The sequence below is a fragment of the Orbicella franksi genome, chromosome 2, assembly GCF_964199315.1.
Source record: "Orbicella franksi chromosome 2, jaOrbFran1.1, whole genome shotgun sequence".
Lineage (NCBI taxonomy): Eukaryota > Metazoa > Cnidaria > Anthozoa > Scleractinia > Merulinidae > Orbicella > Orbicella franksi.
In genome coordinates, this window is record NC_138146.1 from 39,106,564 (window position 1) to 39,130,405 (window position 23,842).

The following is a 23,842-nucleotide window of genomic DNA, read 5'->3' on the forward strand; positions in this document are numbered from 1 at the left end:
TGTAGAAGCCGTTGAGATGGACTTACAATACGGTAAGCTTTAAAATGATACCAAGTTGCTGTCAATTGAAAAGTCACGCGACGAGTTATTCACTACCGGAAAAGCCAGTATAAGTGTGTATGTTATTAAAGCACGATGTTCGGGTGAAATTTTTCGATAGTAATTACGTTGAGATGGGTGTAGAAGCCCTTGAGATGGACTTACAATACTGTAAGCTTTAAAATGATACCAAGTTGCTGTCCATTGAAAAGTCATGTGACGAGTTATTCACTTCCGGAAAAGCCAGTACAAGTGTGTATGTTATGAAAGCACGATGTTCGGGTGCAATTTTTTGATAGTAATTGCGTTGAGATGGGTGTAGAAGCCGTTGAGATGGACTAATAAGACGGTAAGCTTTAAAACGATACCACGTTGGTGTCAATTGAAAAGTCACGCAACGAGTTATTCACTTCTGAACAAAGGATATTTACATCATCTTTTTACAAATTTACGTGAGCGTTTGGCGCAAATTAATAGCTTTGAATGCAGCTAGAAATTGTTTTTGAGCAATTGGTAAAGATATTTAAATGATTTTATGTTCTAATTTTCACTACTGAATTTTAAATCGAATTGGCAGACAGTTTCAGCCGGTCGAATTGGCAGATGGCGAATTGGCAGTGAATTGGCAGACAACTTCAGCTTGGTGGCTCGGTGCTCGTTTAAATTAGCAAGTGGGAAGTCTTCTTCGTCGATAAATTGAATTTCAACATCGTTTTGAACGCTAAAATCTAGTGTAGCATCATCTCGAAGAGCCGCCATTTTTAAATCACCTCGCTCAAAACGTTTAACTAAAAGAAAACTCGCAAAATTCGCTAAAAACCCGCTCGATTGAAGAAATTTTCGAAAAAACTGAAGAACTACTTTGTGTAGTCTAAACCAAAATGTAGCATTAGTTTCCAGCCCCTAAAATCCCTCTTTCAAGGACGCCCGAATGGGGCCTGTATTTAGGTGGCCACATATGGCCACTTGGTACGCAAAGGGTTAATCTGCTAGCAGATGAGTGAATAATCTGTAGGTTGCGCGCGCAATGCATGATTTGCAAGAGCAATGTCAAATTCACGTAAGAACATGGCTTGTCGAAAATAAACTGTGTTCGGTGCGATATTGCGTTTGTCGTTATTTTCTTTAAAACAGTATAATAAAACAATTATGAGATTCGGTTTTTGTGATATCCAAAATAATCAAGGTCTCGGTTAGTGTTATCAGCCTCAGCCTCCGGCTTCTGCTGATAACACTTACCTCGACCTTGATTATTCCGGATATCACAAAAACCTCATCCAATAATTGTTTATTATACATGAACTCACTATCTCTTTTCTGATCGGCCGAAAGCGTACAGTAAATTTTCGAAATCAGCGCCTATGACGTCGTCTAGCTGCAGATTAGATAGATAGATAACTTTATTTAAAACTAAAAATCTAAAGGTAAAAATTTCAGGATAGTCCCTTCAGGGAGCTTACAAAGCATCTCTGCTATCAATAGGAGCCCTGAAGCTATTTGCTAACGTTAACATATATATGACATCATACAATAATCATGTCAAGGACACTCAAGGTCACGGGTAATTATGTCTTGTATGACCGCAGCGCATGATTTTTAAGGGTAATCATGTCAAGTTCGTACGCTTTGCATTGATTGCGGACAGTGAAGAAGCAAAAACATGACTTCCATTTTTTTTTTTTCGTTCATTGTATAATGAGACAATTATTAGATTCGGTTTTTGTGATATCCAGAATAATCAAGGCCTCGGTAACGGTTTTCAGCCTCAGCCTTAGGCTTCGGCTGATAACCCCTTCCTCGACCTTGATTATTCTAGAGATCACAAAAACCTCATCCAATAATTGTTTATTATCTCTTACATAACAGACGTTCCAAAATCCGTTGTTAATAAAAACGATTTCAGAAAATCGCAGTGTGAACACGGCATTGGCGTTTCTACACTTAATTACAAGATTGACGGTTATACACTTGCATTCATATATTTATGTCAAGATCTATATTCATGCACCTATCTCTATTTGTATAGGTAATTGTATGAATTCGAGTGCAATTCAGTGTTTACACTACGAGTGATATTTGAAAATTCTTTTAAATTGCAAGAGCCTAAAGACTCATGCAATTTTGGGAAAATTTTCAAATATCACTCGTAGGGTAAATCCTGCATTGCACTCGCATTCATACGATTACCTGTACAAATACACCAAGCAAACTTGCTAATCGCCGTTGAGTCCGGGATCGTGCTCAATTCAATGACGTCACCCAAGGCAAACCATGAACCAATCGCTGTTCGAAATCTCGTTCACGTGACAAGCTTTAGAGACCATCTTGATGCATCTCTAATCTTTTGGAAAAGCATACTCATCTGCTCGTATTGACCGGAACTGTCGTGACTGCGTAGCGTTACAACCGGATGTCATATTTAGTGCTTAGATGATTAAAGATGATTTACAAGTGAAATTGTAATAAGAGACAAGTATTGTGAGAGACCCGAACACAACGCAAACAACACGAGGATCGAGAGAGAAACTATTTTGTATTATTTTCGTTTCGTTTTGTCATGAAACCCGGAAATTGTTCACAACATCGAGAGTCTTTTGTGTACCGTACAACTTCGGGACAGTATCTATCGAAGGTTCTGCTCCTCTGTCATGTTGAAAGAATGGTGACCATATTTGGAAATGTCTGTTTGTAGTGAATCCTATGTCAATATTTGCCTAACCGGAGTCCTGAGTCTGTCCCGAGTCTGTCCCGAGTCTGTTCTGAGTCTGTCCCGAGTTCGTCCCGAGTCTGTACCAAGTCTGTCCCGAGTCTGCTAACATTTTTCATGCTTTTCGAGCGATCGGTGAGCGAAATTCAAGGGTAAAATGGAGAGTTGAACATTAGAACAAGAAACAGAAGAACACACTTCAGTGCAGTCATTTATTTCTAGTGTTATGCAACCAGGTCAACTGGAGATTACCTTTACAACAAAATACTACTAGTACAAACATAATGTTGCTATTACAGTCATACCCCAGACACTATGGTTACACCAAAGGATACCCAGCAAAAGGACTTAAGAACACTTTTCATTGAGTGATTATCGCGCATGCAGATTACAGTACGTTTCCTTGGGATGATCAGGATCACTCGAATCATGGTGCATCAATGGAACCAGTTTACCCAGAGTGAATTTATCGGCTCCTTTGAAGCACCATGATCTGAGTGATGTTGGATGATTAATTCTAATCCGGACCATGCCAAAGAAACGCACCCTTTATTACAAGCTCTAAAAGAATTATTTCAAAATAAATGTCGCGAAATCCAATACTGTACACCAACAATTAAATGTCCTTTATCAGGCACCTTTTTGAACCAGAAAATGTGACATGAAATAAAACTCCTCTTCCTAAAAAGCATTCAGAATGAACGTAGGAAATAAGAGAAGACGGTGTTACTTCAGCACAAAAATAATTTGTAAAAGCTTAGCTTTGAATTGTGTGACGGCGTAACCCCTTTGGTATATACAGACATGTTTCAGTCACGACACTCGAAATATAAGTCCTCAGCATGTGGTACAGACCATGTCTATTCAAATGCTAGTGGTGCAAAATTATTCAATTCTTTCTTTTCCGATCCGTTCCAAACGAAACAAAAATATTATAAATACTGCAAAAAGAACCCTCCTTTGTAATACCTGTGATGCCACTACAGAACAAGATTGCCGAGACACTCGTTGGGCCTTCAATCATCCTTAATAAAGCAAGACCAACATTTCATTCTAAAAGCACAACCATTGTCTCCGGTTATCTCCAGGCATTAAAACACTCCACATGTAACTAGAATGTGGAGGAATCAGATCCTGATATGAAATAATAAATCCCGTCCACACGTACTCATGCATTCAGCTTAGAAAGAAATCGTTTGTAATTGGGTATTGATGGAAAAGCGTATTGATTTAGAGTGAGAAGTGTTGCTGCAATGTGAACCGTTCGGCAACACTGAGGCCTATCAAGCCAACGAAATGCAAAACCCAAAGTCTGGCCAATTTCGATTTTGTGACCGTTTGTTTGTTTATTCATTTCTTTTCTCTAATGTTTAGCTTGAGACACTCACTCTACCGTCGCTCAAATCATAAAGGTGTGTCTCTTATGTGATGTCAAATAATGTTCGCGCTAACCCTTACTGCCCTTACACCCAATATCTAAAGGAATAAAATTAAGAAAAAAATACGTTTTTTTGGAGTCCACCATTCCCATTACAAAAAATACAAATAATTCATTTTCACGTTTACCAATTTAAAATGTTAAGCAATAGTTTGGCATGTCTGACGGGAAAAAAATAATCATACCTTGTAAATTACCCAGCCCGAGTTTCCAAATTAGATTTTAAAGGTTTGAAGACCAAATATATTATATTTTTAGGAGTTGAACGCAAAAATTCACATTGTAATCATTATTTCACTGAATGAATACATATATATCCTGGATATAAGACAATTTAACTTGACCAGGAATGTTACGTATTTTAATTTCATGCAACAAAAACAACCCATGTTTTCATGGTCTACATTCTCATAACTCATGCAAACCACGAGCCTTCTCTCAGATATCGCAACATAAGGGACGGACCATTGTATTTTGGAGGGGACAGGTAGACAATTTTCTGGAGCATGAAATTTTTTTCTCGCCTTAAGGTTGTGCATGATTTGTTTGGTGGGCAATATCTTGTGCAAGAACTTTTTAACATCAAAAATAGGACCGTATAGTTGAAAGCATTTGCTCGTGTTTTTTGTTTTGTTCTGTCTTTTCTCTATAGCTCTCCTTGCACGATGTTTTTTTCCGGCGGTTTTAGCTGTGCAGGATTTTTTTTAAAGAAATTGCCCAACCCCCCCCCCCCCCCCCTCTATTTAAAAAAAATATTGGTCCGTCCCTAAGAGCCTGCAGTGTGTGACCTTGCCTTTCACAAAGGTTCATTCCCTTAATAATGCGTTTAATATAAACGTATTACCAAGGGATTCATTTCACTGCAGTGAAACACGGACACTACAACATTGTCAATTGAACACTGTCTTGGTTTATGAAATACCCACAACGAGTTTAACTGAGTCTATTTCTTCTCTTTTCAATGAAAGGCCAATAAAAGTATGAAATGTTTCCGTTATTTTCTCTCACACTTACGCTTTTCCAACCTTTTTGTTCAAGTGTGCACTTTCAAAAGTTCAACGTCTCTTTCCAAGCCACTTCATGTGAAGTTCATAAATCAACATAATTCAGAAAACAAACCAAACTTTCGTCAAGAGTCACTGTATCACTGCAGTCCTGAGTGGCATGAAATTAAAATACGTAATGGAATTAAGGACGGCCATATTTGTAGATCTCGTCATAATATGTTGCCTGAAAGTGCCTTCTTGCTGTGACTGACGGGAAACTATCAAGCCAACTAACGACTGTAGCGCTATGGTCACGAATCCATTTTATATTGGCGTCTATACTTTCAAGGCTTTGTTTTACAGCCAGTTTGCCAGATCCAACAGGTTTACTCTCAAAAAATTTCTTCACCTAAAAAATCAAAATAAATCAACGTATGTCAGTCGACTGCAGTTAAGCCCACGGTTCCACCTTGCTGGTCAGCGCTGATGCAAGGGACCATAAAATAGTAGCTACTCATGGGCTTAGAGAGTAGGGACGATGTACGCTCTTTATCATCGATATCGCTTGTAAATTCCAGAGCTGAGTATAATAACCAAGCATTCTGGACACTCAGATTATTCCGCTATAATAATCTCACAAGAGGTGATCACATCATTAAGGCACGCTTGCCAAGCTTAGTCACATGCGCTATGCTGGCAAGCAAACATGGACGCTGGTTAATAAATGAAATTTCGTCTATTCAGAAAAACATCCCTTCCAAGTTGGGTAGCTTCGAAGCGAAATGACTTAGGAAAAGGAGTGAGAGCTTCGATCGCGATACAAATTTCTTCAAGAAATGGTTTTCGATTGCCCAATAGCAACCAAATTTTCCCAGCTAGTTAGGTAACTTTGTAAGTCAAAACTCAATACTAACTTGGGTTTTCATTTCCTCTGTGTTGAAATGAGCGGTGGTGGCCTTGATCAAGCGACTAAAATCAAACGAGCCCGTACCATATCTACAGGAAAAAAAACGCAATTGAAGTTTGTTAACACACCTTCCTCGCCACGCGCGCATTCCGCACCCAACCCCAAACTAAGAAAACACGCGCGCATTCCACACCTAACCCCATACCGAGGATCTTACAAGAGACACTTCTGACACAACACAAAATAAAGAATATTGATAACAGAATATGGATACCTGTGATACAGCTTTTCATAGTTATCTTGCACAAACTTCCACGCTAATAGGCGCCCCTCTGGATTATGAGCTACGGAATTAATGACAGCTACCGTGTCCTGAGAGCGAATCTTGGTTTTTTTCAGCGAATATGTAAGCAGCCTAACAGAATTAAAGAGGAATGCAAAAAAAAAGCGGTTAATGAATTTGCTGATCATGTTAAAAAAATAATAATGAATGAATGTCCTAATTGACCACTCCTTCAGTGAACATTTCTCGGCCAAAGGAAACAAACACTAAAACAAATAATGTAAATGAGCATAACATGGCTAAAAATCTAGACTGGCAGGAGGCCGAAGAGTTGAAGACGGGATCACCGTGAAACAACCCCAGCTTATGGTCGGTCAGGCGCCCTAACCACTGGGCCACACTGCCCCCATCTTCCAGAATGACTGGAACATAGTTTGAATCAAGCTGCAAATTAAACTTAAACATCCCAACTTTTGTGTCATGTTGTTAACTGTATTAAACCATTCTTATCGAAAAGTAGAACAAACGTTTCTTTTTACCTGCTTAAAATTTCTTTGTTGCGGCTGTTTGTGAGTGCGTACATTAATTTCCTTTTTTCCGACGGAACAGCCTCAGATTCGAATTTTCCGAAAACTTCGTCCCAAGTTGCTTCATCTGCATACTTAACCCCCGTGGAGTAAACTATGTTTCGTAAGTTGGGTGTGATCCTGGAATTAAAAAACATATATCTTCTAAGACGTTAAGAGATTATCAATTTGCGATGAAATGATGACATAATCACTTGATGGGGGTGTCATGTCTTTTCAGTTCTTTATTAGAAGGGCTAGCTCACAACACATCAGCTGTTAATACTTGAAAGCAGACTGACAGTAAACTTAGTGATATTATTTTTTCGCTCGCACAGCAAATCAGTTTTCCAACAAAAAGTCTCTAACGCAATTAAGAACATGCTAGCAATCTGCACACCCAATACGAATTCTCCGAAGTTGAATGTTCTCTTTCTTCGTTTGATTCTCATTACACTCATTGACTGCTTTCTATTACTGAAGTGCAGAATGTTTGGTAATTGCTAGTGGGAAAAAACTTGCGATCAACTGGACAGAATACTGATTTAAACGGGCTGAAAAAAAAGCTTGTTTCTACGGTGAACAAATAGGAGGCGAGAATACTCACGATGCTCCGTGACCAAGCCAGCCATCAAACAAATCCAAAGCTAAAGGTGTGTTTGTTCGCTCCTCCCGAGGAAGAACATCTTCATATTCGGTGGCCAAGTGCAACACAGTTCCGCGAAGATATCTACAAGAGTAGCGCAAACAAAGTCATGTACAATGAATCTTCTCAACACGGAGAAAATTCTTGTTGTAATCTTTACACAAAACTTCTGCCATGGACATCTGCAAAACACGTTTTTGAGTTTTGCCATGGAACGGGACTGGTTAACTTGTGACCATTAGCTTGTTTTGTCTTAACCAATGAGTCTTAGATGTGCAAGTCAAGAATGAAAAAAATGTAAAACAAGTACCACTTCAGACAACACACTCTTTAGACCCAAAGCCTAAAGAGAAGAAGAAGTTGGCCAAAGAAATTTGCCAAAAACGTTGGCCAAAGAAGTAGGCCAAAAAAGGTGGCCAACAAAGATGGCCCTATCGTTTGCTGACGTAGCAGACTGCCATCATCAGTTGCTCCTGGCGGCACCTTTGAAAAAGGATCTTCAGTTCAATCCGATGCGTTCCTTATGAGAGAAGCTAAGAATGATCACTGCCCCAACATAGTGCTCTTGATGGTCTTGATGGTCTGATTATAAGTCAAAATCCTTGAACCTAATTACAACTACGTGTTTACATGACGTAGCAGACTGCCATCATCAGTTGCTCCTGGCGGCACCTTTGAAAAAGGATCCTCAGTTCAATCCGATGCGTTCCTTATGAGAGAAGCTAAGTATGATCAATACCCCAACATAGTGCTCTTGATGGTCTTGATGGTCTGATGATAAGTCAAAATCCTTGAACCCAATTACAACTACGTGTTTACATGACAAAAAAACAATCACCTCTTCAAATGTGGGTCAGTAACGGCTTCTACCCAGCCCAACTCATTAGCTACGTCTTTGACAAGATGTAAGATGTATCTCTGGAAAGAAACGAATACAAGGAAACGAACAAATAACGCATGAAAAATAAAAGGTGAAGAAGGGAATTAGAGAATAGTATTTGCAGAGTCGTTTTTTGTATCACTTGTAATTTGTTTCCAAGCTTTTGGATCATTTTAGGTCCGCTCACAATTTTTCCATCGACGTAAAATTCAATTTTTCCAACTACTGTAGTACATGTACGTAAAATTCCATTTTTCCATCTGCGTAGAATTCAATTTTTCCATCGTCATAGAATTCAATTTTTCCATCTTCTTCTCAAACCCCATAACAATGGAGGTTTGGATAGCCGGTCTTAATTAGCATAGATTTTGACGATGTTATTTCTCCGTTTGATCCTTAGTTACCTTACTCCACTGCGCGTTGTATGTTTAACTCTCTTCTCGGTGTTTGGATATCCCTATGAAAAGCTGTCTCTCGTGTTTGATATATTACGTAAATTTCAATTTATCCATCTACTTAAAATTCAATTTTTCCGTCTACGTAAAGTTTACTTTGAAATCGTTATGGTGAATGCTTTGAATGACCATGGTGGATCAACTTTATCTTACCTTATATTTGGGATAATATTCTGTTGATCCATTCAGAGTGTCGTAAGTGGAAAACTGAGTTGCAAAATAAGCCATGTTGTTAAGCGCCGACATCCATGGAACGTATTCTCTTTCTTGTTTAAGATATGGCGTGAGACTCAGGGCCACTTCATCTGACAACATGCCGCTCCTAAAAAGACGTTACATCAAATATCACAGTGTAGTCAGATTAAATGCACTGTTCCTTTAGGTTTCCATAATTAACGGGAAACAATACGAAGCAAGCCTGCCAATGAATTGAGGTGAAGTTGCCTCGCAAGTCAAATTAAAAGAATGTGCTGATGTTGACAAACTGCCACTCACCGAGCAAGATTGAAAGCATCATCAAGCAAACCTGCACGATCTGCACCACTCAGTCTCTGAATACAATCAGAATTATTCATTGATCAGTTTGTATCACAACACTCTGGGAAAATTATCGGCAGATATATGGCAGATACTTCCTAAAGAGAAGACTGTAACGCTAAACTGGAAATGCTATGTCACAAAAAAACTCAAAGAACCCTAAAATTGCAGTAACTGTTCTACTTGTTTTAAAATATTCATTTTTTTAATCAAATTTTGCCCCATAACCTCAACAGCTTATCTAAGAGGTTTCAACACCGACCTAAGCACATTAAATAAACAGACCCCTGAGGGAAAAATATGAAATACATGTAAATATATGAATAAAAAGCCAATGGAATAAATAAATAAAAAGATAAATAGCTACTGTAAGTAACCTGATTACGATAAAACTGAAAAGCGTTTCGAATAGGTACTCTACAAGTTTTAAATAGTACTTTCCAATAGCACAGTTAAGGAGAATATTACGTACACTGGCTCATTCCAGTTTATCGAGTTTACCTGATGATGTGTGTTCAGCTGATGAATTAGTTTGTTCCAGTTTTCACTCTCATAGTTCACGCGGTAGAATCCACTTTGTCCAGCATTCATTTTGATCCATGAATTACCACTAATTGCATGAGGTAAACGAACTACCAAAGAGGAAAGTGTATTAGTATAAAAATTCAGTTATAGTGGGCAAGCATGTACTGATATGAAATTTCAAATTTGTGTTTGCTCGCAGCCTCAAATCTAAAGCTCTTCATAATTCTATTACCTATTGGGCGAGCATTGTATGGAAGAGTCTCCCAAAGAACTTAAAATCAAATACCAGTTTCTCGGCATCCATGAAGAATCTTAAGAATTATTAGAACGACATCCACAAGATTTCATTCTATGCAACTTCTATAGCGGCAAATACATGAAAGAACATTGATGATTTTTTTTAATTGATTAATTTAAAGTAAAAAACCTATTAAGTACATAATTATTACAAAAGATAAAATAACGGTCTACATTATTATTTTCTTGTGACTACATGACTACTGGAAGTTGTTTTTGGGAGTCACAGGTTATTCTGGGAAAGAATGAGTAAAAGGGCCCAAAATTTACTATGCAGTAATTTTATCACTTGCTTAAACTTTTATATCAATCTTTGGAAACTACTAGTACACGTAAAAATCAATTTTGGCTTATTTATAATACTCAATAATATTATATTATTTTTTAATTACATCTAGCTAATACTTCAAGCAATGTCAATCAAAAAAGATAAAGATACAATCAGGCCTAATTTGCATAAGCTTTTAATTATAGTTAAGGGTTCCTTTTGCCACTATTGTACCTGTAACTTAAATTACTGTTAGTTACTGTACGTGTTGTGTTTTATCATTTTGTGTGCAAATCCATCAGAAAATAATTAATAGAATTAAATAAAATAAGTCCAAGTTCTTACTCTGTTCAGATCGGTGTTTTATTAGTACAGCATGTCTCTGCTCTGAAACCTCAGTCACATACGTTAAGGGAACTACCCAAAGCAATCTGCAGAAATAGACAAACCACGTCAGCCAGTAAAATTTGGAACGAAATTTAAGTTGGGCCATATTAACTATTGTATTTGATTACCTACAATGTTTCAGGTTAATCTGTTGTTCCTACCATTTGCATTATAATAGTCATAGATTATGCCAGTTCACCTGGTGCAATGTTAAACAGATGCAACAAATAGCACACTGTACAGCAGACTTACTCATCAACTGAAGGGGACTGCATGTCACCGTGAACAAGAAAGTGTTTCTGCGTTACATGAACTATCTTTGGGTCATTGCCATCTTTCTTAACTGTCATCACAGGGAAGCCCATTTGACTTGTCCATGTCGTCATCATTTCTGTGACATCAAGTCCACTCCCACCATGCTGTCAAAGCCAAAGTGCATTTTGTCAGACAAAAAATATTTGTAATACAGTTGAATTTACCTCAAATAGTTGCCTTAAGGCACTATGAGCTGATATTGCAGAGTAGCAAGGGACACAATAAATCAACCTATCATTGTTCATTTAAATTCACCTGTCCACTTTGTATTTGTTCTGTAAGGCATCGCCAGAGATCATTTGTCTCTGCATTACTAAACTTGTACGTCTGAAGGTAATGTTGCAATCCCTGGAAAAAAACATCTCTTCCAAGAACATCCTCCAACATCCTGATAATGGCTGCACCCTATACATGAAAGGTCGTCCACAAAATACACTGAGAACTCAACATGAATATCAACACAATATAGACACGTAAATTGTTTGAATTTAAAGGAGTCACATTCATGCAGCAATAATGTACACTGAATGTACCTGTTTTTTTCATATTTCTCTCTTGCTAGCGATGAGAAACCAATTGAAAGTACAACAAAAACTTTTTTCTTGGAGTTTGAACCTTAAAAGCTAAAGAGAGCTATCCACAAATATGAACACTGAAATGATATTTCAGTTATAAATATAAAACATCAGCTGGCAGGTCAAACCAGAGCCAGATAGTTCTCTTAATTTAGAGTTTGTACATTATTCATCTATCATTTGATTGGCTCTCCCTCACTACAAAATAACATTCTGCAAGTTATTCTGGGGATCACACTTTTCAGATTTGCACAGCTGCACGGTTCATGTAAATCAGTAATGTGACTGTGGATTTTCACTCACCTTGTCATAAGAAATTGAATCAAATAAAGAATTAATCTGTGCAGGGTCCTTCACTTCAGCCATGATGGGGTGAGAGTTAGTGAGCTGGTCCAAAGCAGTTGAAACTTGGAATTTGTCAAGAAAGAACTGATCCATCATTTTCCATTCAGGGTGGATATGGTCTACTCCAACATTTTCCATAAAGCTGGCAAATCCTTCATTTAGCCAAAGATCATTCCACCACTCCATTGTAACTAAGTTACCAAACCACTGTAAATTGAAGAACGTTTATAATATCACCAAGAGAGTGATATACATGTATACTTTATCAATAAACAAGCACAATTACAGCAATTACAACAAAAATACTTGACTCGACAAAAATTTACACTGTATGCACCACATATATCTTAACAAACAAATAATAAAGTCACATGTACTATTTATAGTAATTTGACTGTTCCAAATTTTATTAACACAAAAACTTATAATTTAATTTTTGCCGCTGCTGTTTTACATTTCAAAGGAAACATGACTTCTCCTAAAAGTATGACATTTCAGTGACATTGAGTGCACAATTATCTTTATTGCTGGCAAACATCTCTGACACCTTCACAAAAAGTACAATATAGAAACAGCATATCTAAATCAACAATTAACACCTTAAAAAAATGTCCAGAAAAGCTTAGCTACAAGGTCTGCCTTACAAAATGCTCCTCAGAAGAAAACAACCAAAATTCAATACCTTAGCTGACTACAGCTATGCTGAACGTTTTGTCTAATTAGCTGACATCAGCATTTTCTACATTTAACTCTTTTTTCATCGATCATAAGAAATTAAGCGCTGCTGTATTGCAAATGTGTACAGCAGTTTCATACCTACTTGAAAGTTATAAGTAACAATACATTGTTTAGGCTTATAACTTATTCAAGGTTTTATTGATTAATAATTATTGGTCTTCAAGAATAGTTTAACTCAGTAAGGAGGTTTTCTCTGCCATCACTGAGGACTACAGAGACTCGAAAAATATTACAAGATCTCAGGATTCTCTCACCGGCTTATATGTAGTTCTTGTTGTTCACAACCAATGTTCATTATCTTGATTGTGTTAACAGTGGAAATTGACATGTTATTTTGTAACTTTGATAATGGCGACACAATGTCACCAAAACGTTATACCTTTTCTAATCATATTTCTTTCACAAACTGTTATGTTAAGCCAGGTACAAACAGCACATATTTTAAAGTACTGTACATGTTAAAAGGCATTACTCAAAAAAAGTCAAACAATTCAGCAAGTAAAAATGTGACCACAATTAGTAGTCAAGTTGCACAACATTTTTTAGAGAATGATATAACCTGGTGTGCCAACTCATGAGCCACAACCACTGCGACCCATTGTTTGTTGCTGTGTGATGACTTGCTGGGGTCATACAGGATTGAGGTCAAACGGAATGTAATTAGACCCCAGTTTTCCATTGCTCCAGTTGGAAAGTCAGGAACAGCAATGAAGTCTGCATACAATATCATCACAGTAAGGTCAAAAGTTTAGACTACAATCATTAAATTTATTAGTATCATTTTTTATTATCAGTTTTTTTATTGTAATCTCACGTACATTTATCAGACAAATTTGATTTATTTATTAATAAGACATTTGATTTACTATAATTAAGATATTACATGTAAAAGAGATTCATTAAGGGACTATTCTGACATTAATTCACCATGTTCACACAAAGTGTACACACTAAATGTGGACAATGTTTCTACTTCAGTGTGATTATTTTAGAAATTTATAACTTCACTCACCTTTGACACAATATTAATACAGATGTATGTTAACTATATGGCAAGGTAGTCGTAAACCAACATTTCCAATTGGTTCTTTCTTGTCAAGATTTTGCCACACAGACTGTTTCCATGAAAACAGTCATAAACCTTGAATTTTTTTCCAAAGCTGACATTAATCCAAATAAAAGTGCCATATAATAAACTACTTACTAACCTAGCTTGATCAAGCCCTACTGGGGAATATCGGCTCTCTGTTGTTTCAGTACATATGGAACTCGCTGCACTCAGTCTGGGACAGACTTTAGGCCAATATTCCTCAATACAGCCCTCATGCTCAGTTAGTACTTAAGAGGTTGATTTTCAACATTAATGGCATAAGCCAGTGATATTTTAACATTGTTGCTTAAACTTAAGTTAATGGTATTATTTATTTACACAAGTTTGATAGTCACTAGGGCTGATCCCGACAGAAAACGTCATCTGCTAACAACATCTTTATTTCCTCGTTACATTATTACTAGGGCTTGATCACCATTAATTTTATTGAATTCCTGAATGTAACTGTTATTCAAGTTTATTTTCAGGTTTTCTACATGTACCTGTTTTTCAAGTGTTATTAAATAAAATAAAACTTTCTTGTAGTTTAGTGCTAGCTTTTAAAATTAATAATAAAAAACAATTTTAATTTAACACTTGATCAGCATTCTAACTGACTGGCAACTATAATTCTATCTTTTATAAGCCTGGGAAGACATAATAAGTTATCACTGCTATTGTATTCCCATCACAGTCGAACTTGCATAATTATGACATCAGTGTCTTGCTTCTTTGTTTAAAAACAAATAAAAAATTAGTCGCAAATGCTCAGATCTAAAAAATATAGTTTAGTCATATTATTATTTAATTATTAGTTTTAATAGTGGAAACATAATTGTCGTGTCAGTGTCAAATAAATTTATATCAAAATTATCAGTTTTTAAAATGCATTCAACAACAAATTCAGAATAGTTAAATTATTATTGAAAGTTTATTATTAGTATTTTAGGTTAAAATTTGCCGTGTATTCAAATTTATAAAAAAGAAATTTAATCTTGTGCAAAAACGTTTACGTTTAAAGTAAAAGGATGTGCAGGAAAAGACAAAATAAATGTAATAAAACTTCATAATAATGCTTTGAGCAACAAACAAATAGTCAACAGTGGTTATAAGCTTTATGTAGTTGGACAGCAGTTACTGCGGACATGACACAATGAACAAAAATCAATTCACACAACTACTTAAAGTAAAAACAATTAATTAAATAAAAATCCAAAACAAAATAAAACAAATCTAACCCACAACATTGTAATAAAATTATGCACATGTACATGTATGGTACAGAAGATTGAAAAAGCCAGCACCAGAGGCAAGAAAGTAGAACAGATAATTTCCCAGAAAATAACTGACTTCACATTGTACAAGTCACATATCTGATAAACAAACCTGATGAGCAAGCTCGTGGGCAACAACCACAGCAACCCACTGCTTGTTAGAGTCAGAGGATTTGTTCTCGTCATACAACAAAGAGGTCAAACGATAGGTGATCAAACCCCAGTTTTCCATAGCTCCGGCAGCAAAGTCAGGGATGGCTATAAGATCTATTATACACGAAGCCATTAGATAACAGTAACATTATTGGCAAAAAAAAACATGCCTTTCTCTTTCAGCCCCAACCCTTATTTGTCACTCCTTACTGACGTACATGTACATTGACCAATTATGAAAAATTAGAGAATTTATTGATAAATACACTCCAGATGGCTAATTTCTCAAATCTACAGCATTAAGCTGAATATGTGTAAAATGGCTGTTCTTTATCTCATGGGCCATTTAGTACTTATTGTGTAATGTCAATAGCAATAAATTAAATTGACCACAATATTCATTGCACAGTACATGACAAAAGTACTGATAGAGAAGGAATTTGCTATTCTGTACATGACAGTCAGTTTTGTAAAAGAGAATAACCATAATTAGAGAAATGTTAAGTATATAAAAGGGATATTTTAATGATAGTGGGTATACAGAAGTAAAATAAATGGTTATAATGTACTCAAATTGGCTCAGACAACTGAGAGTGGAAACCCTGTTTTAGTTAGGTTCACTCTACAAATGAGATTGGAATGTTTTTAGTTTATCAAAATATGTGCCAGTGATTGTTACTGTAACAGAGAAAATAAGGGGCTCTATGCTCTTCTAGGTTTTAAGAGTAACAATACTTTTGTACATTTGTGAACATACCTTGCTTTGGAAGTGGATAGTCAACATTGAAGATTGTTTCATAGTATGATAGAACCTTAACCCCAACCTCTAAAGCAAACTGTCCTTGCTCAATTTGTTCAGTAGGTGCCCAAACACTGACCTAAAAACAGCCATGAAAAAAGGAAGAAAAATACAATAATTAGAGAGAAAGCCACATCAGCCTTAGCCTCATGCAGGTCCTCTATCCTGCTCAAATTGGAATTTGTATGGAGATGTTGGTTTTTGTGGAGGGAGGAAAATCTGATAACCCAGAGAAAAACCCTCGAGCAGAGCAAGGAGAGAACCAACAACAAACTCAACCCACATAACGAACTGGGCCAGAATCAAACCCGAACCACATTGGTGGGATACATACATACATACATACACTTCATTTCAACTCAAATTATCAGAGTAGCTCTATTGAGCTAATATCTTCAAGAAAGAATAAAATAAAATAAAAATACATAAGTCAATTTATGTATTGATAAATGCTTGGGATGCAAGCGTTCTCGCCACTACGCCATCCCTGCTCCCATTACATTGATCAATCATAATCTTTGCAATGACTGCAGGTAAACAGGGCTATAAATTGCAACTCACTGGTCGCCAATGCGACCAAAAATTGAGCACTGGCGACTAAGTTTGCAGAACTGGTCGCCAGCTGGCGACTCGCGTTTTGTCCGATAACTAAAGAAAACCACGACACAACTTTTGTTTTTAAATTTTTATATTAGGAAATCAATCGGATATGGTAGCTAGTATACAACTCACCTTTCCGTCCCCAGTAAAATAATGCCTGAATATTACAAGATAATAGAAAAAATTGAATGTATTTCGACACGTCGATACTGCATTCACGGCACGCCCCATTGTTTCAGCGGTTTCTTCCAAAACTGGGATCACAGACGCACTTCAACACCATGTGCGTTTTATTGACCGCGAAAATGGTGGCAGATACCAATCAGTTGAAGGAATTACGCAAGTTTTTACGTGCCGGAAATGAAGATTCAATCATGGCGTTGTTTGTTGCAGCGAAAGGCGTCGAGGAAAGCAAGTCGAAAATAAAGAACGGCATTTTGAAGAAGTAGCAAAGGGAAAATACGCAAGGTCCCGTGTTTGTCTCACAATGAAAACCACGGACTTAAAACGTTTCATGCTTCGCTTCATTTAAAATGACTATGGAGACAACCATCACCTTCGGACCAGAGACATATCACCTGAGAACAACAGTAGCTTTATAATTAAGTGTTACTCGTGTTGTTTTTAATTGTTTTCGCTCTTCAATTGTGACTTTTCTTGCATGTGAAGTAACATATAAAATCGTGTTGTTGTGTAAGTTATATATAAAATAAGTTGGCAACCAAAATTTATGATCTGGCGGCCAAAATCTTTCTGTTAGTTGCCACGTGGCTCCCAAACGAAAAAGTTAATTTCGAGCCCTGGTAAAAGATTTCTGCAGTCCCTATAAAGTGTAGTTTGTACCCTACAATGGGGAGATTCCCCTCCATTTAAAGTTTCATCATCTGAGATCACTGTCAGAAGTGTTTTACTTAAAGAACACCAGAACCGTTCGATGATGACGGTCAGTTGACAAACTGGTATTAACAATTGCTAAATTAATAGCTTCTTGATGATGTATATGTAACAATGAAGAATGCACACAGAATGTGAGCTAAAAGTTCTCACCAAAACTGCAATGTTGCTATAGTGCAAGAGTACATGTAATATCTAATCATTACAAAAAAAAACATACATGTAGTTTCCAAAGACTAGAATCTTGTCCCTCAGGACAAGGGTGATGTCATCCAAGACAAGACACTTAAATTTAGGGTAAACTTGTATTTAATTCATCAGACCTGTACTGTGTTAAAAATTACCTTAACACCACGTGAAGTAACATCTGATATGTTTGTAAAGTCACAGACAACAAATGCCACAAGATAGGTGCTCATGTTAACACTTTTTTGAAAGTGGTCGGTGCAAAGCTCAGAAGCATCACCACACTAGGATAAAAGAAATCAACCAAAACATCAACAATCATTAATAGCACATAGCAATGTGGTTCCAGTGTACTGGACATTGATAATGTAGAGCATAGTTTTATAGAATGACCTACATGTAACTTTATCGTGGCATTTTTAGATTTTGATGTTGGCCAGGTGATGAAAATCGTTTTTTATATTACTTGACCTCATCAAAATCTAAAATACAGTGACAAAGGTCCATTTACATAAATTTATGTACATTTATTTTAGCATGTCTTGTGCTGTGTGTGTTGCACACCATTTGAGGAGATAATGGAGAACAATATACCTTACTATATGTGGGGATATATGACCAACAGATGACCAACACATTACTAACAGCCAACCATACATTGACTGTTAGTAATAAGCCTAAGTTTCTTTTGGAGATCTCCTTGCTGCTTTTTGAGTATTGTCAATATCTTTTGTTATTATTTACATGGCAAATAAATGATGATGATGATGATGATAAGGTAACGATCGATAAGTCAGCCAAGTGTTGACCTACATGCTGGACATGTGATCACGCATAGTATCGATCAACACTTTACGGTGTGTCTGTGAAAAAATAAGATTCTGTTGACCAACTATTGACCAACCATCAACCCGGTGACAACCTACATGTATGTGTCAACAAAGTGTTGACTGACATATAGCCTGACTGATGATCGCGTCTTGATTGCTGGTATTGGAAGACCCGCGACCACGGGTAGCTTTCATACACATAATCCCATTTCACCAGTATTGTACAGTGGAGTGCATGGGAGACTAAACGATAAATGGCAACAACTCTTACCCCTTCAGTGTGCTGAACTGGCATGTTTGCCAATGCCACATGCCGTTTCTCTCGTGTTATGACAATAGAGAACTTTGCTTTCATGTTAGGTTCATCAAAACAAGGAAAGGCATTTCTGGCATCAGTTGGTTCAAAATGAGTGGTAGCAAGATATCTAATAAAGCAAACCACACAACAAGGAAATTAATATCCAATTAATTAAGCAATTAATCGTAACTACATGTATAACAGAATTCTCGATCGTTATTGGCTCCCTGTGCTTATTTGTCACGTAAGCAGCACGTGATCACGTGGGTGTTCAATTGCAGGTATCCAGTTTGAATTGGATACCTGTAATTGGATACCCACGTCATTCGCATGTCAATTATGTGCTTTAATGGCTTCCTTCGAACTGTTTCCTACAGTTTTCCAAATTTATGAAAAGCCCTACAGACATTTTTGCTCAAAAGAAGTTCTCAAAAGACATTTTCAATTCTGAAATTTGTTATAGGTACGATTACTTAGTAATTGGACCTTGTGTCATACAATTCAGGAAGTTATCATGCTCATACATGTAATTTCAAATCGGTCTCGCACTTCGCGTTCATCTGATTTTGAAATTACTCACGTGATTACTCCCTGAATTGTTCTCCACTCAGTCCAATTACTTAGCTCTTATTAACCGAGCAGGAGGTCTGTATGGGAGAATCTCGACCGAGGTCGTGAGAACAGACCGAATGCAGTGAGGTCTGTACACACAACTGAGGTCAAGATTCTCCCATACAGACCGACTTAGCTCAGGTAATAAGATCTTTATTATATGGCAAAGAAGAAAACTTTAATTCATTTAAAGTGCCACTAACCCCCCCAAATTTTTTTCCTTTAATAAAATCTACTAGTTTCCCTGATTACTTCAGCGAAAAAATTATCTCGACTGAAAAAATCTGTGCGTTTCTACAGGCGTTTTAACACGTAATTTCTATGTTCACGACCGTGCAAAGTGGGATCTGGGTCAGGCTACTAGTGACGTCACTTCAGGAACCGGTCTAAAACACTCAAGAGACTTTTGACTGAGCTTCAAGGGCACTTAAAACATCTCCCAGTTATTTGTGATTCATATTTTATTGAAACTGGACAAGAACTTTAAGTGAAAGAACTATATCATCTAGCATTACAATTCGGAGTCTAGCTACGATTTGGACGGCTGCGAAGGACATATTTTTTTCCATTTCGAAGTGCCGGTCGCCAGTCGTGATCGCCGCGTTGTATAATTATGTTTAGGTTGGGATCGACAATTTGCCAGTCCATTTGGTTTATAAAGGTACAAACAATGACTGAGGAGTTAGCTTACAGCTCTTAAAGAGTTTTAAAGATGTCAATCAACACGAAGAGTTGGTAATTTGACTTTACGGAACGTGCAAATTTCGGAGTGTCAAAATACTTTTACATTCAAATATTAATTTCCCCCGAAATACAAGTTAAAATGCGATGTAGTCGTACTCCACTCCTGCCAACTTCTCCAGATCAATGATTGAAAATAGTTTTAACATAAGAGATAAGCAGAGATGCCGGCAAACAATATTCGAAGGTGAGGTAACTTTTCGCTTCATTGTTATCGACTGACCGTAGTATATGCATATTCAGTTACTGTGTACGACCACAAGCTATGCAAATTTGCATATTCCGTACTAATGAAATCATGGAAAATCCTTCGACAAGATCTTGAAAAGAGGTTCAGAATACTTTCAGTTAAATCAATACATTTCTACTTCACTGTTATTTTGAATGAAATGTCCATTTTACACACGCTAATAACCTGGGAGTCCTCGACTTATTAGTTTGCGTTTCAGTTGACTGACAAGCGCATTCTTCTTTCAGCAGAACAATCTCCGTCGGTAGCTATAGAATTGAATCTTAATGGTTTGTTTCACTTTCCTCATATATTTATAAATGCTTGATCCATTCTAAGTTTGTAATTTAGATGTATTTCGTTCCTCAAAGACGAAGCTCAAAGAGCAAAACAACTCTGTATTCGGAATGGCCATTGAGAAACACGGCCAGATTACAGGCAACCTCCGGCATGCGTGTGTTTTTATTAAAATCCACAAATACATAGCTAGTTCACCAGTTCAAAGCCTCAACAATCTTCTTCGCGTCGTTGTAGAACGTAGGTTTCGTTTACTATTCGTTTAGACAAGTCTCTATTTCAAAACGTGATGCATTTAATTTAGCATGTAATTTCATCACCTATAGTTTCGTCTGGGACTCGGAGGATCGTTTGCGCTCAAAATAGTCAGATGGCTTCCAGCTTATCCCAAATTCATGTCTTATGCAGTACCTTGACAACTTCAAGCTTCCCACTAGAGATAGAGAAGAATATACAGGTCATGAAAATCTCTAGGTTTTTACAGTAGCAGCGAACCCAAGAACGAAGAAATCCTCAATGGCTCCCCGGTTTTAGCTTCGCACAGATCAGCCCACTTCTTTGGTCTTTTTCTCATTTCTGGTAGAGTTTCATCAAGATAGAGGTATTGAATGAAGAGGAATACTCTATTCTACACATCCTGTATTACTACAGCCTCCAACAACATATCTTCCTTGCATTCTACAACGATTTTGACACACACTATCACATGTTCGCATACATTCTTCTCAAAAACAAAATATTGTTATTTCCGAAGTGACGTCGAAGCCAACTTGTCCCATTCTCCACTATTCCTCGGTCGTGAACATGGAAAAGGGCAAATTTACAAACTTTAAAAATTCATAGAAAATTAACGAAAATAGCTGCAACGATAATTTTTTCACATTGGTAATCAGGAGAAAAAGGATATTAATATTAGCGAAAAAAAATTTGGGGGGTTAGTGGCACTTTAATGTAACTGGTTTGTTGACATTTTGCTTGCAAACGGAGATGAGCGGAACTTAAACCTGTCGAAATTTGCTTGTCCTCTTTACTTTTTTTTTGTCATCAGGCTTTTTGGCACTTCCATAAATGATTGAGAAGAAAATAAAAGAAAACAGTGAACATTTTTGTATTTTGGTTTGCTACTTTTTCAATGCAAAATGAAACCGGTCTAGATGCCGGTCTAGATGCCGGTCTAGATGGGAAAATCTAGACTGCGGTCAATATCGATTTCAGCCAATCAAATTCGTGAATTCGGTAGTTCCCAGTCCTTGTGAGACACAGCCATACAATAATATTACATATCAAATTCATTCTATTTGCCCATGAAATAATTTGCATAAATTAGATACTCCTAGTCCGGATTAAATTCCACCAAGATCACTCCGTTTCTGGTATTCATGTAACATATATAACCTCAAAAACTGCTGTAATTTTGTTAAGTTTAATTGCGACTTCTGGATATTCTGTAGAAGTAATTAAGCTCAATCATTTGCATACGCGCGCTTTCATAATTGGTTTATACATAAATTTTGTTGATAAATTTCTTCTTTTGTCAACTTCCATTACTTGCTATAATCTTGCCAGCAACAGAGCAAATATTAAAATGTAATTCACTAACGAAAACTCAACACATTAGATGCCAAAACTACTCCACAAAATACACACCATTCCTTAAAACAAGGGTGTACTTTCACAAGACTTTGTAACGGCGAGCAAAAATAAACTGGTAAGTAGGAACAAGAAATTTACACGAGTCCTCTCTCTATGCAAACAACACAAAAAAATAATTTCTGTCCTGCAAAAGCCCCCTTAAAAACACTTACAACAAGCAAATACTTATTAAATGAAAAAGAAATTATTTCCCGTGCTTATCTTGAGTCTGAACAAAGACCCCGCTCAAAATCATACCGCAAATAAAATTGTAGAGAGACCATAAGCTTATTCTCAAAAAAAAATTGACCTCGTCGAAAATAAAACATTGTTATGAGACAGTGCAGGAAAAATCTTACCTTTCTTCACCTGATTTTGTCGTATATTTGCTCAAGTAGAATCCAGAAAGTCCCCTGCTTAACTCGGAATTGAACTCGATGATAAGAAAGTAAAATTTGCCTCCTTGAAGCTCAGAGCCCAGGGTGATAGATAGCATTTCACCATGTAGTCGAGAAATACCCGTCACTTCTATTGGAACTACGTTGCTATCCGGGTTGTTCAAATCTGGAACTTCTCCTACCGCCACGTTGAAGTAACTAATGTTATTTCCAACATGGAGGGTAATATTGTTGGCCGCTTCATTACAATAGAGAAGAACGTCAACCTTCCCCGAGACCTGAAAAGTTGTCAGATTAGGATGCAAATACACAAGATATTCGATCGGTGATATGTGTCTCGGTAGTCGTAATGAGTTCGACTCTTGAGCATTCACTTCTTTTTTCGCTAAAGCAGCGTCCCTCGCCTGTCCAAAATCATGCCGAGAAATCTTCCTACTGTCACTGTTTACAGTTTCATGAGAAGAAGATGGCCGAGCCAAGACAAGAAGGAGCAACACCGAAATCAACAACAAAGCCGTTACGACGCCAAAAATCGTCGTTTTCCCTCCAAACATTTCCCTCAATTTAAGTGCAAAGTTTGGGCCTCCGAATCTGTTCTTTCTGTAACGTTTTTTGTCGGGAAGAAGGGAAATATTGATGTGGTCTTCAAATTCCACGCTTGAGGAGTCAGATTCTTCCCGATGATCTGATTCCATATTCCGGTATGATATTTGCATTTGAATGGTAAATGAGTTGACAGCAGGCGCACGCAGCTGCATCCGCCTCCGTATCTTGTTAGCGCGTGACGTGATCCGTGATCCCGCGTGAAAACTGAACAAATACAGTACTTTCAGAACTTACAAACCCGGCAGAGAGAAAAATCTTGCGAGGCAAATTAGTGCCATTTTTAAAGGGTAGGCTTAAAACTAAGTATGG

At 37.1% G+C, this 23,842-nt stretch overlaps 1 protein-coding gene across 2 annotated transcripts; it reads right to left on the reverse strand.

Annotated features, from left to right (window-relative positions):
• Positions 1 to 2,944: 2,944 nt before the first annotated feature.
• LOC145479832 (endoplasmic reticulum aminopeptidase 1-like) lies at positions 2,945 to 23,700 on the reverse strand. 2 transcript variants are annotated; one of them, XM_081458292.1, is made up of 18 exons: positions 22,889 to 23,700; positions 18,992 to 19,145; positions 18,049 to 18,174; positions 16,169 to 16,289; positions 15,371 to 15,525; positions 12,115 to 12,363; positions 11,492 to 11,641; positions 11,174 to 11,340; positions 10,880 to 10,965; positions 9,946 to 10,076; positions 9,403 to 9,458; positions 9,061 to 9,229; positions 8,411 to 8,490; positions 7,534 to 7,656; positions 6,900 to 7,067; positions 6,352 to 6,492; positions 6,085 to 6,166; positions 2,945 to 5,579 (listed from the first exon to the last, which is right to left on the reverse strand). In XM_081458292.1, exons 1-18 carry the CDS (start codon positions 23,683 to 23,685, stop codon positions 5,373 to 5,375), a joined length of 3,162 nt encoding a protein of 1,053 aa, XP_081314418.1. In that variant the 5' UTR covers positions 23,686 to 23,700; the 3' UTR covers positions 2,945 to 5,372. The 2 variants fall into 2 exon arrangements, with proteins under 2 accessions (XP_081314418.1, XP_081314419.1); XM_081458293.1 differs by lacking the exon at positions 15,371 to 15,525 and adding an exon at positions 13,454 to 13,608 and having other exon boundaries at positions 22,889 to 23,671.
• Positions 23,701 to 23,842: the final 142 nt, after the last annotated feature.

Excerpts from the sequence above, each read along its gene's own strand:
- LOC145479832 (XM_081458292.1), bottom strand. The coding sequence starts at position 23,685 with ATGCAGCTGCGTGCGCCTGCTGTCAACTCATTTACCATTCAAATGCAA. Across the intron at positions 10,966-11,173 it reads CAGTCCCCTTCAGTTGATGA|ATTGCTTTGGGTAGTTCCCT; the intron begins GTAAGTCTGCTG and ends CTATTTCTGCAG. Across the intron at positions 9,459-9,945 it reads AGCTGAACACACATCATCAG|AGACTGAGTGGTGCAGATCG; the intron begins GTAAACTCGATA and ends GATTGTATTCAG.